This window comes from Diabrotica undecimpunctata, chromosome 8, assembly GCF_040954645.1.
Source record: "Diabrotica undecimpunctata isolate CICGRU chromosome 8, icDiaUnde3, whole genome shotgun sequence".
Lineage (NCBI taxonomy): Eukaryota > Metazoa > Arthropoda > Insecta > Coleoptera > Chrysomelidae > Diabrotica > Diabrotica undecimpunctata.
In genome coordinates this window covers 61151721-61169124 of record NC_092810.1, presented here as the reverse complement: position 1 = coordinate 61169124, position 17404 = coordinate 61151721, and the positions used below count along the sequence as shown (strand labels likewise).

Here is a 17404-nt window from a genome sequence, read left to right as displayed (position 1 = left end):
TGTGTTAGAAACATTTGAACTCTAAGGTTGACGTTCTGGAAATTTTAAATGTCACTTTGTATAAATCGTGACGTGCTAGTGTTTTACTTTGAAAAATGGTATACATAAAAAATGGACACATTGCTTCGCTCCACATCTACTGACGTAATAGGGGCATATTTTAATTTTGGCAACAGGCTTTCATCAATACAGGTTTCAATGTCAAAATAGCCTCTAAAAATGTATGACATATTCTGAATAATTTTGAAGCCTTCATTATTTTCTAAAACCTGCTTAAGCTTCACAAAAACTTTTGTACCAATGTCGCCTTTTACTTTTTGGCATTCCTTCTGAAAATTTTCAATTAGTTCCACAGAATCTAGTAGAAGTTGCGATAATTGTTTCCGGGATAAAACTATACTTCGTTTTAATAAATATCAGACTTTTATGCACCTCCTTATTATCGAAAACTGCTTCTGATGATATGACAGCCTGCGAAGAGTCTGATATGTCGTTTATTAAGTATATTCTAGCATAATTTTCAGCATAAAAAATAGCTGCACTTAGCCAAGTCCTCCATCGAGTTAATACAGGTTGGGGAGGTAGCGGTACGTCGCGAACTCTTAAAGGAGCCTTAAGGAATACCTTCTTTACATTGCTAATTAATTCGTTCATAAGAGAAAATTGGGCTCTGATAATCTCTGCAACTCTGTTAACTGCATGAGCTAAACAAGTAATATGAAAAAGATTCTGATAAAATATTTTTAAATTTTGCGCCACCTTAACCATATATGGGGCAGCATTTGATAAGAAAATTACAAATCTATTTAATGGAATGGCATCTGAAAAAAGAAGTTTGTCAAAGTGTCCTGAATGAATCGTGTAACGGTCAAATTGTTGGCTGGGAAATTGGTAGGATATGGTACAAATTAGGGAGGAATAGTTTTAGGGCCTGATTTCTCTCCAGTACAGGAGTTGACAGAGAATCAAGGCTTAGTTAAAGTCGAATCGCATCCCTGAAGTAGATCTATTCTTCACTATAGGAAGGGTACCTAATCGCTACTCAAAATATTTAATTGAGGAACCTAGAAGTAAAGGGGTATAAGTGACAACAAGTAAATTTTGAGTAAATGCCGTTCAATGACAAGCCTTCACTGTAATTGCCATGGTTTTTTAATGCTAGTTTTTCTTCTCCGGTTTAGTAACTGTTGGCATTATTATTATTGTTAACAAAATTATAATTTTTTTGACTTTACTCATTTTGGAGCTATTTTTGTGTTGCTAACTAGCACTTGTACCCTTTTACTTCTAAGAAATGCAACATAAAGGTAAAAAATGTAAAAAGATCATAAAGTTTTTGTACAAATTTTTTCTTTACCATAACACTAATACATAATTGACACCATAATCGACATCAGTGTCATTGTTGACCATCACGTCGCAGATTTATCAAAAACTCATGGTAAATTGGAGATACGTAGTTGAGTAACTGTTGAAAATATGAATATTTGTCTTGTTTAATGAGAGGCCTTTTGTCAATTGGTATTAATACTGGCAATACTGGTAATTTTTAATATTGGCAATATTAATACTGACAATTTAATTAATTTTTAATACTGGCAAGATGGCAGAGTTTTTGCCAGCTCGAACGGGTTTCATAGATAGCTCTCTAAACTCTTCTATGATACCTTTAGCTGTTTTATTGTAAAACAGGGTTGAAGGTTTGTCCTATTGTAATGTAACAATTGCATGCTTTGCATTCCACTTACGCTTTTCTTAAAGTATGGCGTAAGTGTTTAGAAGTCTAAAAAATCGTCATTTTCCACCTGTACTGGAAAGAACTTTCTACTTGTAGAAGTTATCAGCTCCATCCAACGTTGAGGTACATAAAGGTTCCTTTTGGTTCTTGTTTTTTAAAATCTATTCATCCACAGTCTTGGTCACACTCATTATAAAAATGACCACTTAAAAAAAACGATGATCTACTGTTTAAATATTAGTGTTTTTAACAATGTAAAGCCAAAATATGAGTGTCAGATGACTCTTATTCTGACGTTCACAGTTATCGCTAAATGCAGTTTGTGTTTCACAGATGTGGAAAGGCTTCTGATATATTTTAGGAGACAAGGTGATATTTCCCGACATCCGCGTGACGCCTGGTCTTCGTGTTACATTAAGAAATGGGTCGTTCTAGTCAGTAGGTTATGAACTCCTAAGTTATAAGTCCATAGTTTGTTTAAATAATTGAGTTGACATAGTTTTTTGCAAGTCGAAGATTATCGACACTTTGCTATATAGCATCCTTTAGGTCGTGACACTCATCTTTTTCTGTTCTTATGGCTTCCGTCTTACGCAAGTGAAAGACTTTTTATGTCTAAGCTAAAGCGTTTTCTTCTGCCGAACCATGATTTATTTTTATCTGAAATTTGTCACATTTATCAAAGATATCTGTACTCAACCTTTTAAAACTAAGATTAAACTAAGTATTAAAAATATTTCTGTAAAAGCTTTCACTTACAGGTTCTTTCTGTTTTTCATCCTTACAGAAATCACAAAGTTTGTACATTATTTTCAAATTACACTCCTGAGGAAGATACTTCCTTTTCGGAGTCTTATTTCTAGTGTAGTGGCTTGTGTCCTCAGGAAACTTATAAATATGCTCTTTTATGATTTCAATTGCCTTTTAATAAATTTTGTTCGCGGGTGATTTCTTTCCTCTTTTGTCTATTTATGACATGCCTGAGAAGAATTTTTTTGATTTCAACTACATTTTGTAAATGTTTGTTGGAGACATCAAGAGTTTTCATTATAAATTGTTTACATACTCTAAAACTTTACAGATTATAAACACATGAGACCTCTTTGTTGCTAACTGTAATTAGTTTTATTCTTTTTATAGGCTTAGTCTGTATGGATCGATTTAGAAAAGCTGTTTGGGAGATTCCAGTGCCCAATGCTTAATACTATTTAAACATTGAAAGTCTTTGTTCTTGTGAAATAATATTGGTACTTTTTTTCCAAAAATAATATTTTAAAGTTCTCGTAACTTTTTAGCTTCGTGAGTATTATTTTTTGTTCATGTAAGATCCGTCTCCGACTCCTTTTCTTGCTAGTCTGCTTTGGTGGTGGAAATGCATTAGCAGGTAAATTCCTTATCATTGGCTCCGTATTCCGCAAAGAAACAAAACGAACTCTTCCTAAAAACACTGTAGTATATAATAACGTAAAACGCAGCAGTTTACATTAAAGTATTACTTAGGAACTATACTGCTATCCAAAATGATAAAAAACTCAACTAACAGTCTGACACAGTGGAGCAGGGGTACAAGTGCACGTGTGTCCCTTCTTTTCCATGCCATACTTATAGTTGTCTTGGAGGCTAAGTAACTTGCCACTAAAAAGCAGCACCTGTTGGACTTATCGCTTAGATCTCTTTACCTTAAATTAGAATGAAAGATTTCCAGTTCAGCGATGCCGTTTTCTCAATATTCACAAAAATGACTTATACCCCTTTACTTCTAGGTTCCTTAATTAATATATATTCCGTAATGTTTTTAAATACTTTCTGTTTCTGTAGGAGAAACCACTTAAATTTTATATTTACTTTGATAACTTTTCAGGTATATGCGACCAAAAATGTCGAAATCTTCCTGGATCATACGAATGCTACTGTGATGATAAATACAAACTCCAAGCTGATAAAAGAACTTGTAAAGCAATTGGAGGAAGCGGAATAATGATCTTTAGTTCCAAGCAGGAAATTAGAGCTTTAACCTTGGATTCTTTAGATTATTTTACAGTGGCTAAAGATTTAAAACAAGTAGTCGGAATAGCATACGATGGAAATCATATTTATTGGACAGACGTATTTACTGGACATGAAACTATATCGAGGTCTATTGAAGATGGATCACAGAGAGAGGTTTGTATACGAATTTTTATTAGGTTTGTTTCTGATTAATATTTATGATGAAATTTTGGACCGAAACAAAAAAATACAAGTATCAAAAATAAATATAAATAAAATATAATATAAGTATAACAAATTTATGCTTTGAGTCTGCGCGTTCGAAAATTGGAGCCGCCAAAACTGCAATAGTTATTTAAAGTTATGTGAGGAAAATAATGAAATTGGAAGTTTTTCTGGTTTCGAGTAAACTAGAGCAAACATTTACTCTCATACATTATTAAGTTTCCATACTATTGTTCAATGAAAACAAATTTAGAAATTGAAACCTACTTTTAATTGAACAAATTTAAACAAAATATTCATTAGGATTAAGAAATAAATCTACTGTTAGACAAATAAGTCTATTGTTATTAACAAATTTACTTCCGGTGTTAAATAAATTTTTGTCGAAACAACTATTTAGTTCGATTCATAAAATTTTGTAAAATTTATTATTCTCACTTTATTCTTGTCTTTTTCTATTCTACATTTTATAAGTCCCAATAAAGGGTAGAACTACATAGTAATAGCACAAGCAAATACGGTCAGAGCAATAGTACTTTTTCTTAATTTTTTGTAGTACACAATAGTCGGAAAGTTTTAGGTCCTTCGAGACATGAATATTTTGGTGCCAGTAAAAATACGTTATCTTATAGATTTGTTTAATAAAATTTCGGAAGTAGGACAAATCCTAGAAGGGAGAAGAATAAGCTTGTGAAAGATAAATAAGAAGTTGGGATGGCGAAATTAGCTATTCAATAAATTTAATATCGAAGGACCATCCAAGGATGTGGGAATAAAAAATAAAATATTTAACAAATATTTAATCTAATGGCTAACTTTATCACTATAGCTAATATAAGATCTGGCCAAAGACCTTTGGCCAGAACTAAGCTGCCTAAGCTAACTTTAGCTGCCTTCGGCAACAAAACAAAAGTTAGGAGGTAAATCAGTCCATGGTTTCACGATGAATCCTCTGCACTCTGTTTTTGGTAAGGATATTCCTGGTCTTAAGAGTTTTTTGTGGTCTGGTGGAAGAATTTTCTGTTCCTATTAACGGTCACACACTTAGTGGTGTGTACTAGGGCCTTTCTTATATGGTTACATTTGTAACTCTGGCTTTTCATTTCGATCCATTTATTAACCTATAGTAAGGCGTTTCTGTTTTTATAACCTTCTTCTAGTTTGTCTATGTTAATCCATACTGGAACTGCATATAACATTACATCTCTAACGTAGGCCTGGTATAATTAAATCGTCTTGGCCTGCGATAGAGGGTTGGTCCTGAATATATAGGGTTGGATCACTTTCTTAGCCACTGATATTTATTTAATTTCCTGAATGTGTCTTGTGAAGTTTAGTTTTCTATCGAGGTGGACTACTTGATGACTTTTTATCCTGAATTCTGTTTGCTCTCATTTTTAATCATACTTTAAGTCGTTCGTAAAAATGATGAACTCTTCTCTGTTGATTTTTATTTTTCATTTGTACGTGTAGTGTCCTATTACTCTAGTCTCCCGACGATCCTCCTGTGGTCTTTGTCTGCACTGTATATTGCCGTGTAGTCTGCATATACAGTCATATACGTCTGTATGTATTTGTTCTGGTATCGATGGCAAAATCTGAAATAAAAATTTCATATAGTATCGGTAATAAAATGCTGCCCTGAGACATCTTCTTAAACAGATTGTATCCTGGACGTCTTCTTAGTCAAATATGTATCACATATGTTGAAAGTATTGAGACAGCTTAGCTCTTGTAGATTAGGGCTTTTTCTCCAAACTGTGTCGTAGGCTTTGTCTACATCTAGTATGGCAATTTTTGTCCTTTTCTTTCTTTTAAAGTCAATTTTTGTACATCTCATCAGTCTTGCCAGTTGTTCAGAATTTCTTTCTATTCTAAAACCCTTTCAAATTAGTCTTCAAATTTTTAAGAAATGGTCCATCCTCCTGACTATTATTGTAACATAATATTTAAGTTTACACTAGTAGCGACCCCTAAATGAACAAATATGAAGTCAGGAGACTTTTCAATGATGACAATATAACTAACTAACTAACAATATAACTAACTCCGCACAAGTGCTCCTGATGATGAGTTGAATAACTCGAAACACGTGTAGAGCAATGGTGGAGTTCCGATTGAAATGAAATGCAATCTTTTACTTTCATTTAAACGTCTTTCTCTACGTAAAGAGCGAAAAAGATAGTAATTTTCAAAGGTGAATCGTAGATGCATGTTGAAGTAAAAAGATACTTCTAGCGTCGTTAAAAGTATCTAGTAAGAGGCTTTGAATTTGCGGTTCACCTAATTTACTATCAGAGAGGTCTCTCTAGACTTCTTGTTACTTCGTATATATATATATATATATATATATATATATATATATATATATATATATATATATATATATATATATATATATATATATTGTATATATCGAGAAAAGGAGTACGACCGTCAATCCAATATAAATTAAGGAACACTCGAAGAGTGGTGGGTTTTTCGGTCAAAGTGGAGAAATAAAAGGCAAAGAAGGTGGCTACTTCATCTATTTATTGAAGACGTTTCGCTTTCTAATCAGAAAGCATCATCAGTTCATCTAAAAAGAACAATATGAATATAATGTTTTTTGCTTAAGTTTGTTACAAAAAATTTTTATATACATGTATGATTATCACATGTTCTTTTGCTGTGCTAAGTTTGTTAATTTGTAAACTGTACCTAGTTTCAATACACACATTTAATATGATTGACTGCTACATGTCTTTTTAAGGTAACATACATGTAATAACTTTTCTATGGATGTTTGGTTTTTCATATTGTTCTTTTTAGATGAACTGATGAGGCTTTCTGATTAGAAAGCGAAACGTCTTCAATAACTAGATGAAGTAGCCACCTTCTTTGTCTTTTATTTCTCCACTTTGACCGAAAAACCCACCACTCTTCGAGTATTCCCTAATTTATATATATATATATATATATATAAATATATATATATATATATATATATATATATATATATATATATATATATATATATATATATATATATATATATATATATATATATATATATATATATATACTATTTATTTTAACGTAAATCAGATGTATACAGAAAACAGATTTTTTGGAATCCCTTCTATATGGCTTAAGCATAGCTCCGATGATGGCCTAAGACCGAAAGAACTTCGTTACAAATTATTAATTTTACAAATATATTGATAGTTAATATAAAAAAGTAACAAATTTCTTATTTGTTATTATTTTGACGTATTTTACGATGTATTTTTAATAGTAAACAGAAAAATAAAAATAATATTGCAATAACAATTTTAAGTGCAAACTGGCAAATATTTATAACACGCTTGTTAGATAACGGTTAATAATAATAAACAAATATTCCATGTTGTATGTATACATACAACATGGAATTAACGTCAACATCTAAATAATTAATATTTACAAACAGTTACAAAGTAATATAATATACTGTAACGAAATTTATCTTGCCTACCTCAAGGTAAGAATATAGGGTAGAAAGTTGGGGACAGAAACTAAAGGGGTTGAGAAAGGGCAAGCAAAACAAATCGATACGTATGCGAACGGCACTCAGGGGGTTGTTGGAGAGCTGGGGTCGTGGATAAGTGAACGACAAGGGGTTGAGATTGGGGTAGCTACCAAAATATGAAACAAAGGTGTTACTTACGTAAATCTTCTGGACAACTGGACAATTAATACAACAAGAAAGGGCTTTTAGCTATTTTACAGGAAAGGACGCCGCTTCGAAGAATCCTAAACTTGCTGAAGGAAAGAAAAAAAGGGCTCTTCCTTCCTAAAAAGTAAACACACAAAAAAGGTTAGGAGATTTTTCTAAATAAAATAAACAAAATGGTTGGAGAAACAAATCAAGCGTTTATTTTTGTCTCATACAAACAGTTATCAAACATATAAATGACACAAAAAATATACTATATAAATAGTTGCCAAATACCGAATAAAAAAAACTTACATGTGTCCGTTTACAAACTCCGTTTACAAAGGGGTTGGAGATACTACAAAAACTTACAAATGTTACCGCACAGAGATTAACCTTTTTTTAAAACAAACAAAACAAATTAATATCGAAACAAATAAAGCTAGCTATCATATGTTAACATTAAATTAAAAAAAAACAATTAAAATGACAGCTAAGTTAAACCATAAAATTTACAATTTATTAAATATTACAATTCCTTTAAATTTTAATGAAAGCAATTATTAATAATTATCAAAAAAAAGTCTGTCTTTACTTTAAAATTTAAAATGTTAATTGTTACCTTAATTTCACTTGTTTCACTTAACTTCAAAGAAAAAATTTGCTACTATCTCTGGGATTGGAGCTGCAAAGGGCAAAACTCTCAACTTGGACAAAAGGAAACCATTTCCATACGCAGAGACGATTGAAACAGGAACTTGGTGGAGGAATCAAGCTGTCGACGGGGACATTCTATATAATACTTTTCAAAAATTTCCAGTATCTGTTCAAATCTTCCAGTGACCACTCTGACAGAACTGCCTATGCAAAGAGTATCATCACGTCCACTGGTATGAGAACATTACAAAAAAGTTGAATTGCTTGTTCGATTCAAAAATTGCCCCAGATTTTACATTTCAAATCTTTTGTTAGACTTCCTTAGCTCGACTCACATTGTAGAACGTCTGCCCTGCTTGGAACTTAAATGTCGACTCCTATTTACGTTAAATTTTACAAATTCCACGTCATAAAATAACTCTCCCCCTTGTGTTTACAAAACCTAAACAAACAAATATCCCTCGGACCCTCGTTCTAAGCGACAAAAACAACTTTTTAAATATTCCAGTTTATTGCGTTTTAACGACGAAAGACAAATAAAAACTCTTTTTTATATTAGGGGGGCATCATGAAATATAATCCTCTAGGCGACAAAAACTTGTCGAAATAGATATAACATAATTCAAATTAACAAAATAGCACGTAGTTTTTAAACCGGAGTTCTACCTGACTTTGTAACAAAAGGTTATGGGATTTGAAAGTACACATAGACAAAAAATATATTCAGCGTTATTTACGCATTAAGGATTTTCGTAAAAGACAAAAACAGATTTTATGGCAATCTTTATGCGTACTGACGAGATAAACGAACAGGGACGAATTATAAAATTTAAAACGCTACAATACTCGATTCGCTTTATTTTTTGCTACATTAGTTAAATTTTAACTTGGACTGGAAGAGGCTGGAAGTTACTATACAACCAAGAACAAGAGCTAATAACCAATATTAATCGGATCTTAAGGGTACTTAATAATATAATAAAACTGCTTCAATGTAAACAAAAGTTAAAATGTTTCAACCTAAACTAATAATTATCATCACCATTGGCTCTACAACCCATAGTGGGTCTTGGCCTATTCTAGGATCAGCTTCTATTTCTTCCTATCATTCGCCTTAATGTTTTTCCAATTTCGTACTCTCAACACTCGTAGGTCGTCTTCCACTTGGCCCTTAAATCGTGATCTGGGTCTGCCTTTTCTCCTTACTCCATCTCATCTTTGGTTATATATGTGTTTCGATTGCTCCATCTCGTTCATTCTCTCTAACTGCCAAGCCGCCGCAGCTTGTTTATTTTGATGGATCTACAAATACTAGGTTCACTATAAAGGCGGGGAAGCTCAAAGTTATAGCGCCTACGCCAGAATTCATTTTACTGCACGCGTAAGTAAGGACAGGCTTAATAAGAGTTCTGTATATCAATATATTCGTGACTATGTTTGATGTTAAAAGTTTCTTTAATCCATAGTATGCCCTATTTCCTAGATATTTAAGGAATTACAAGTGAAAGTCAGAAATTGGCCGACATTCACCGGTGTTATAGTTTCGAAGTATCACCGGTGTATGTCGACAATAGCAAATGAGTTTCGGCGAATGTTGGAAATAAGCGGCTGTAACTGGTTTTTGATGGTTCAAGGGTGGCGTGTTCTATTTCTTGTTGCCTCTGGTCAGTCTTAAGCAAGGTTAAGAAGCGTGTGCTAAGTTAAGGTTATATTTGGCATTATCTTATGTGTTATCAATGGCTGCTGCAGTAAATCGTGATCAGTTTTTTCAAAAATTACATGCCCTAATTAAAAGTAAACGAAAAGAAAATTGTTTCTATTTTTCTCAGGAAATATACACTAAAATAATGTTGAAAGTGAATTCTGCTAAAAATAAGTGCAGTACACCTTTGGACTACAGAGGTTTAAAAGGTTTTGACATTTTATAGGTTAGTGATAATAATAGAAAAAAAAGAAGAAAAAGAGGTAGACCTCGATGCTCATGAAATGAAGGAATTAGAAGAGCGATGGAATCGAGAGGTTTGGAGGAGAAGCATGTCTTGGACCGGGAGGATTGACGAAGGAGAACGGGAATACGGCGATAGCTGTCTCCAAAATGTATTGTATTTACCAGTTGGATGCTGTAACATATATATATATATATATATATATATATATATATATATGCTTAAAGAATTACAAGTTAAATACAAAAATATTACTTATAAAGTTGTAATGTTATATTTAAATTTGTGTAAACAGTGTCAAATGAAACATAGTGCTCCGAAAAAAGGTATTGTTGTGAAAAAAATGATAAGTTCCAAATTTAACTTAACATGTCAACTCGACTTAGTATACTTGCAATCTCATAGAGACGGCGATTACAAATTTAAAATGGCATACCAAGACCATTTAACCAAGTTTTTTCAGCTACTATTATTGAAAACCAAGAGGGCGGAAGAAGTAGCTTATCACCTTCTTAAAAGGTTTTTAACATATGTGCTCTCGCCTTATTACATTGGGATACTGGTAGAGAGTTCAGTAATCGAGTTATATCTGAGCTATGCACTATGTGGAAAGATGATCCATATAGACATTCTGCAGATGACGGACCAAAGAAGATAAATGAAAAACAGGGACGCCAAGAAATACCAAGAAATCAACCAAACAATTAAACAAGAAATACGAAGAGCCAAGGAGACATGGATGCAAAAAAAATGTAAACTAATCGAAGAGTTCCAAGTAAAACACGATCATATAAATATCCACCGAAAGATTCAAGCAGCCACTGGTTAATACAAGAGGAAAAACACACATATCCTCATAAACAAAAATAAGAACCTGGTGAAGACAGTTAAGGAGAAGTTGGTGACCTGGAAAATGTACATCGAAAACTTTTATGGGACTACCGAGGTAACCTTCCAGAAATAAATTGCATGACAGGGCCGTCAATACTAGAAAGCAAGATGAAAGCAGCTTTAAAACAGTCTAAGAATGGTAAGGCCACAGGTCCGGATGAAATACGCGTTGAACTTATTAAGGTGATGAGTGAAGAGAGCACAAAGGAGTTAAATGAACTGTTTAACGCCATATACGATTCAGGTAATATCCCAGAGGAATGGCTATTGTCAACATTTGTAATACTTCCAAAAAAAAAACGATCTGCGAAAACGTGCGAAGATTTTTGAACTATCAGCCTTATGAGTCATGCATTTTTCTTAAAGTCATACATGCCAGAATTTACAAGAAAGGCGAAGAAAATGTCGATAAAATGTAATTTGGATTCAGCAATTCCATGGGTACACGTGAAGCACTTTTCACCTTACAAGTCCTACTTCAGAGATGCCGCGATGTCAGTTGTGATATTTGTTGTGAGTCTATATTTGTTTTATTGACTACGCCAAGGCATTTGACCGTTGTAAGCACCCAAAGGTGGTTGCTGCCCTACAAAGAGTAGGATTGAATGAGAAGGACATTTGGATCATCATGAATTTATACTGGAACCAGCGCGCTCAAGTCAAGGCCGGAGACCAGCTGACCGACCAAGTGCAGATCATGCGAGGAGTAAGGAGGGCTGTGTACTCTCGCTGACTCTTTTCAATATATATTCTGAAGAAATTTTTACTGAAGCCCTTACAAACCTAGAGATGGGAATCCGAGTGAACGGTGAATACATCAATAATATCCGCTACGCCGATGACACTGTGTTACTAGCAACCATCCTAAATGATCTACAAGCCTTCACTTACCTTGTAACTACCCTCAACTCACAATGGGAGAATTGAAATGGCACGGTCAAAGAATACATAAAAACAAAAATAAAATTAAATATCAAGAAATTAATAAACAAATAAAACAGTACAATATAAAACAAGCTAATGAAACATGGATGTCTATTAAATGTGAAGAAATTGAGGAATGTGAGGCAAGGTATGACACTTTCAACACCCATAAGAAGGTTAAAGAAATGATTTCAGGAAATTGTAACAAACCAATCGGGATATTAACAAATGCAGAAGGTACCACTATAACTGAAACGCAAGGCAAATTACGTAGATGAAAAAAATACATTGAACACCTATTTTATGAATAAAAAGTAGAACAATTAGAAGTTGACGGAGAAATCACGGGACCAGAAATAATGAAAGAGGAAGTTATTTATGCCATAAAACACACAAAAGGTAGAAAAGCTCCAGGACCCGATAATATATCAATTGAACTATTGAAGATAATTGATGAAGATAATATTGATGTCTTGGTAGACCTTTTTAACTTCATATACAAGACAGGACACATACCCAAAGAATGGCTTCTCTCAACTTTTGTAACGATTTCAAAAATCACAAATGCTAAAGATTGCAATGACTATCGGACAATTTCATTAATGAGCTACACATTGAAAACCTTCCTTAAAATCATACATAACAGAATCCACATGAAATTAGAACAAGAAATAAGTAATTCACAGATGGGTTTTAGAAAGGGTCTAGGAACTAGAGAAGCATTATTCGGAGTCAATGTTCTGACACAACGATGTCTGGATATGAATCAGAACATATATGCTTGCTTCATAGATTTCAAAAAAGCTTTTGACAGAGTTCAACATGAAAAGTTTTTAAGTATTCTTAAAATATATACCAAAAACATAGATAGTAGAGATCTACAAATTATATCGAATCTGTATCAAAATCAGAAAGCAAGAATAAGAGTCGAAGGAGAACTAACAGAGGAAGTAAGTATACTTAGAGGAGTTCGACAAGGGTGCATACTTTCACTACTCTTACTCAACGTCTACAGTGAAGTGATATTTCAAGAAGCTATATTGGATATTGTGGAAGGTATTTTGGTCAACGGAAATAGCATTAATATTATTAGATATGCGGACGATACGGTCATATTTGCAAGTGACATGGAAGATCTACAGTACATAATACAACATGTATACAATGCATGTGAAAGGTACGAACTGCAAATGAATCTCAAGAAAACGAGGTCAATGATATTCTCAAAAAAACTACAAAATGTAGATAACCTGATCATCAATAATACAACGATCGAAAGAGTAACAACATATAAATATTTAGGAACGTGGCTAACCGAAGATGGAGATCAAACAAAAGAAATCAGATCTAGAATAGAAATGGCAAGAAACACGTTCATAAAATTGAAGAACTTACTTTGCAACCGTAACCTTAATCTAGAGATCCGCACAAGAATGCTACGTTGTTACGTTTTTTCTACTTTACTTTACGGCATGGAAGCTCGGACGATAAAACAGTCTGAAATTAAAAAATTAAACTTCTTTGTGATGTGGTGCTACAGAAGAATCCACAGAATATCGTGGACTGAAAAAGTAACTATGTTACAAAGAATGAAGAAATAATGTGAAGTCATAGAAACTGTTAAAATTAGAAAGATTCAATATCTGGGTCATATAATGAGGGGCGAGAAATACTTAAATTAATTATGCAAGGGAAGATATAAGGGAAGAGAAACCCAGGACGACGCAAAATATCCTGGCTAAGAAATTTGAGAGAGTGGTTCGGTTGCAGCTCTTTAGAATTATTCAGAAACGCGGCCAATAAAATTAAAACAGCGATGATGATTTCCAACCTCCGATAGAAGAAGGAGTTATTTCTGGCATTATGTCTGATCCCTGGTTTGTGATTTTGGGCAGGGGCTGATCTTGCCTTACGTCGGTGCTCTCATAAATTTCGCGTTAAAAGGATTCGACAACTTCAAGGATTTTGGTTCTATGAGTAGTAATGTTTCCATCTTTGTTTTTTATTTTGTACATATTTTTCTTAGCTTATTATTTCTTCTTCTTAGCCTTCTTTCATCAATTTTTTTACATAGGCCTCTCCCAACTCCTTCCATTGGTCTCGATCTTGAGCAACACACTTCCAATTTGTTCCGGCTTTTCTTTTTATGTCATCTATCATCTCATCTGTGGTCTTCCTCTTGGTGTCTACCTTTTTAAGGTCTCCAATGTTATCTAGTGGCGTTACAACGTTGGTCTTTTTGTCCAGAAGCATGATCTTCGAAGTTCCATTTGAGTTTGGCAATTTTTGTTGTGATATCCTTTCATTTTTGATCTTACCCAGTCGTTTCTATTTTTATCTGACAGTCGTATACCTAACATTGCTCTTTTCATTCTGTTGTGGCTAGTTTATTCATATTTGCCTTAGTTAGAGTCTTGCTCTTCTAGTGATTTCCGAACTTTGGTGCTCTTTTTATCAAGTTTCAGAATTTGGCCTATAATATGACAGAATTTGACCTTATAGGTAGTTATATTCCTGAACTTGTTCTATCTCACTGATATTTATAGTTCTACGTCTGTGGTCACCTGTGTTTGTCATTCTTATTATTTTTATCATATTCATTTTTAGGCCGACGTATTGGGAGCTGTCTGCGAGTTCCTTCATCATAATTTGTAATTCCTCGAATATGCTCGCTATAATCGCGGCTCACACTCCCTCCAGGGGAAAATTCAGTCATCAAAGTTACCTACGGTATCAAAAGGATTGAGCTCTGGTGGGACTCTTTCCGGGTTATCTAGTCCCAGGGGACTTCGGATACGTCGTTGTATCTCCCAAAAATTTTGTACGCATCTGGATGTCGACAATAGCACAGCTTTCTGCATGGTCTTATATATATGTTCATTTAGACCCAGCTTTTTTATGTTTGCTAGGAGGTTCTTCGGAATGACTCCAGTAGTAGAAAGAATAATAGGCATCGTCTAGGTACTTTCCATTCTCTATTGTCTCCTTAGTTGTATCTTCATGTCTCTGCACTTGGCGATCTTTTCGTTGTATTTAACACGCAGATTATTGTTGTTAGGTATCGCTACATTGATTAGTGTTGTTTTTCTCGTTAGTTTATTAACTAGTATGAGATCTGGTCTATTACCAGATACCTACGGTATCAAAAGCATTAAGCTCTGGTGGGAATTTTTTCTTGTTATCGAGCCCTAGGGGCTTAATACGTCGTAGTATCTCCCAATCTCCCAAAAATGTTCGTACGCATTTGGACGTCGAGACTACCACAGCTTTTTGCATGGTCGTATACAGATGTTTATTAAGACCAAGCTTTTTTATATTTTCTAGAAGGTTCTTCGGAATGGTTTCAGTAGTAGAACGGATAATAGGAACTGTCTGAGTACTTTCCATTCTCCATTATCTTCATATTTGAATTTCCAGATCTCTGTACTTGGCAATCTTTTAGTTGTATTTAACACGCAGATTATTGTTATTAGGTATCGCCACATCGATTAGTGTTATTTTGTCTCGTTAGTTTATTAATTCAATATGCAATGCAATGCATGCATGGTATTTGATGTCTATCGCGATCACGTTTCAGCTATTTACCCTTTCATTTTCACCTGCAAGTAAAACTTGCTGAAGGTCAAAATGGAAGGGAAGATAGCTGAAACGTGATCGCGTCATAGATCAAATGCCGTATATACATAGCATTCATAATGAATTGGGGAGTAGGATTTCAAAAATAAATATGAAATCCATAAAATAAAGAGAAAAATGTACATCAGTTATCTCCAAACTTTGGCAAGGTTTGGTAATCACTTGGGAGACGGCTTTTAAAAGCAATGAGGCAATATATTTTCAATTTAATTATTTACGCAACTGAAATTTATATACAAATTATCGAGTTTCAAATTATACGTGAATCAAACTATATACAAATTAAATATTTCTTTATCTATTTATAAAGTCATCAGCTGAGTGTTTACAATGTAATTAGATTATCTAAGAGTTTATACAAAATAAGTGTATTGTTTTTAAAATATCTTATGCTGCAAGATTCTTTGCTTACTATTATTATATTATGTAGTATTACTGTTATCCATATAGGTCAGTTACATTATGTCTATTTATAATTGTTTCTCATTAAAGGCGCAGTTTTAAGTGCAGTATTAAATATATGAAGGAGTATCATAAGAAATGAAGAAGCTTTACTATCCGATGCAATTGTTCCACAATATTAAAAATTAAATGTTGAAAATAATTGTAACCAATGACAAACAGTAGAATTTAAAAAGCTACAAGACAGTTAAAAATTTACATATACATCTACAGTGGCGCACCCAGAATTTGTCTTTGGGGGGGGGGTTTGAAATTTTTTTATGCTACCTCCATTTTGAGTCCCCAAAGTTTGCCTACCAACTAAAACCATCCTCTCTTACTTGTGCGCAGTTGACTGTCGCACGTACCGTACTCCAGTCGCAAGTGGGGTGGCCACTGTAAGGCTGACGACATTTTTGGAACACTCCCTTCTCTTATCTAGATCTTATCTATTGTTCTAAAGCTATTTTCTTGTGGAATTTTAAAGTAATTACTATTTTAATGGAAATAAACCACAATTGAAGGTTAAAATAAGGTTATTGATATTTGACATTAATCCGATATGTAAATACAATACATTTTAAAGACGGCTATCGCCGTATTCCCGTTCTCCTCAGCGAATCCTCCCGGTCCAAGGCATGCTCCTCCTCCAAACCTCTCGATTCCATCGCTCTTCTAATTCCTTCAGTTTATGAGCGTCGAGGTCTTTTTTTTTTCTTCCAGGGAGCTTCGATTTGTGAAGTTTTTGGGGCCAACGTTCGTCAGGCATTCTCAATAGATGTCCAAACCATTTTGAACCTGTTCTTTCTATTCTGTCAATAACCGTTTCTGTAGCATTCATGTTATTTCTTATATATTCGTTGGTCTTCCTTTCCAGCCTTGATGTTCTTGCACTTCTTCTCAAATAATCCATTTCAACTGCCAACAATCTTCTCTTCAGGTCTGCATTAATTGTCCATACTTCAGAGCCATAACAAAGAACTGATTCAACCATCGTTTTCCCACCATAAGGAGACATCCTACAATTTTACGTCCCTGATTAATTCGTGTTTAATTTCGGTTTCTCCTAAGCCGCTGACTTGTAACCCCCATTTTAAATATTCTCTCTATCGACACTTTATCATAAATTCTAGATCATAAGAATCTTGAGCTAGGATGACTTGGTCATCTGCAAAGTTCTTCCCCGGCAGTGGTTTTTCCAATTTTGGAGGGCTGCCTCAATATATAAATTAAACAGTAAGGGTGACATACTGCATCCTTGTTTTAGTCCTTTAGTTACTT

At 33.8% G+C, this 17404-nt stretch overlaps 1 protein-coding gene across 1 annotated transcript in view; it reads left to right on the top strand.

The window, feature by feature from the left end:
• yl (Putative vitellogenin receptor yl) overlaps window positions 1-17404 on the top strand; it is a 147025-nt gene that overhangs the window by 35020 nt on the left and 94601 nt on the right. The window contains exon 6 of the mRNA XM_072540372.1: window positions 3600-3901. Within this exon, the coding sequence (XP_072396473.1) occupies window positions 3600-3901 (302 nt within the window). The remainder of the gene's footprint in view (window positions 1-3599; window positions 3902-17404) is intronic.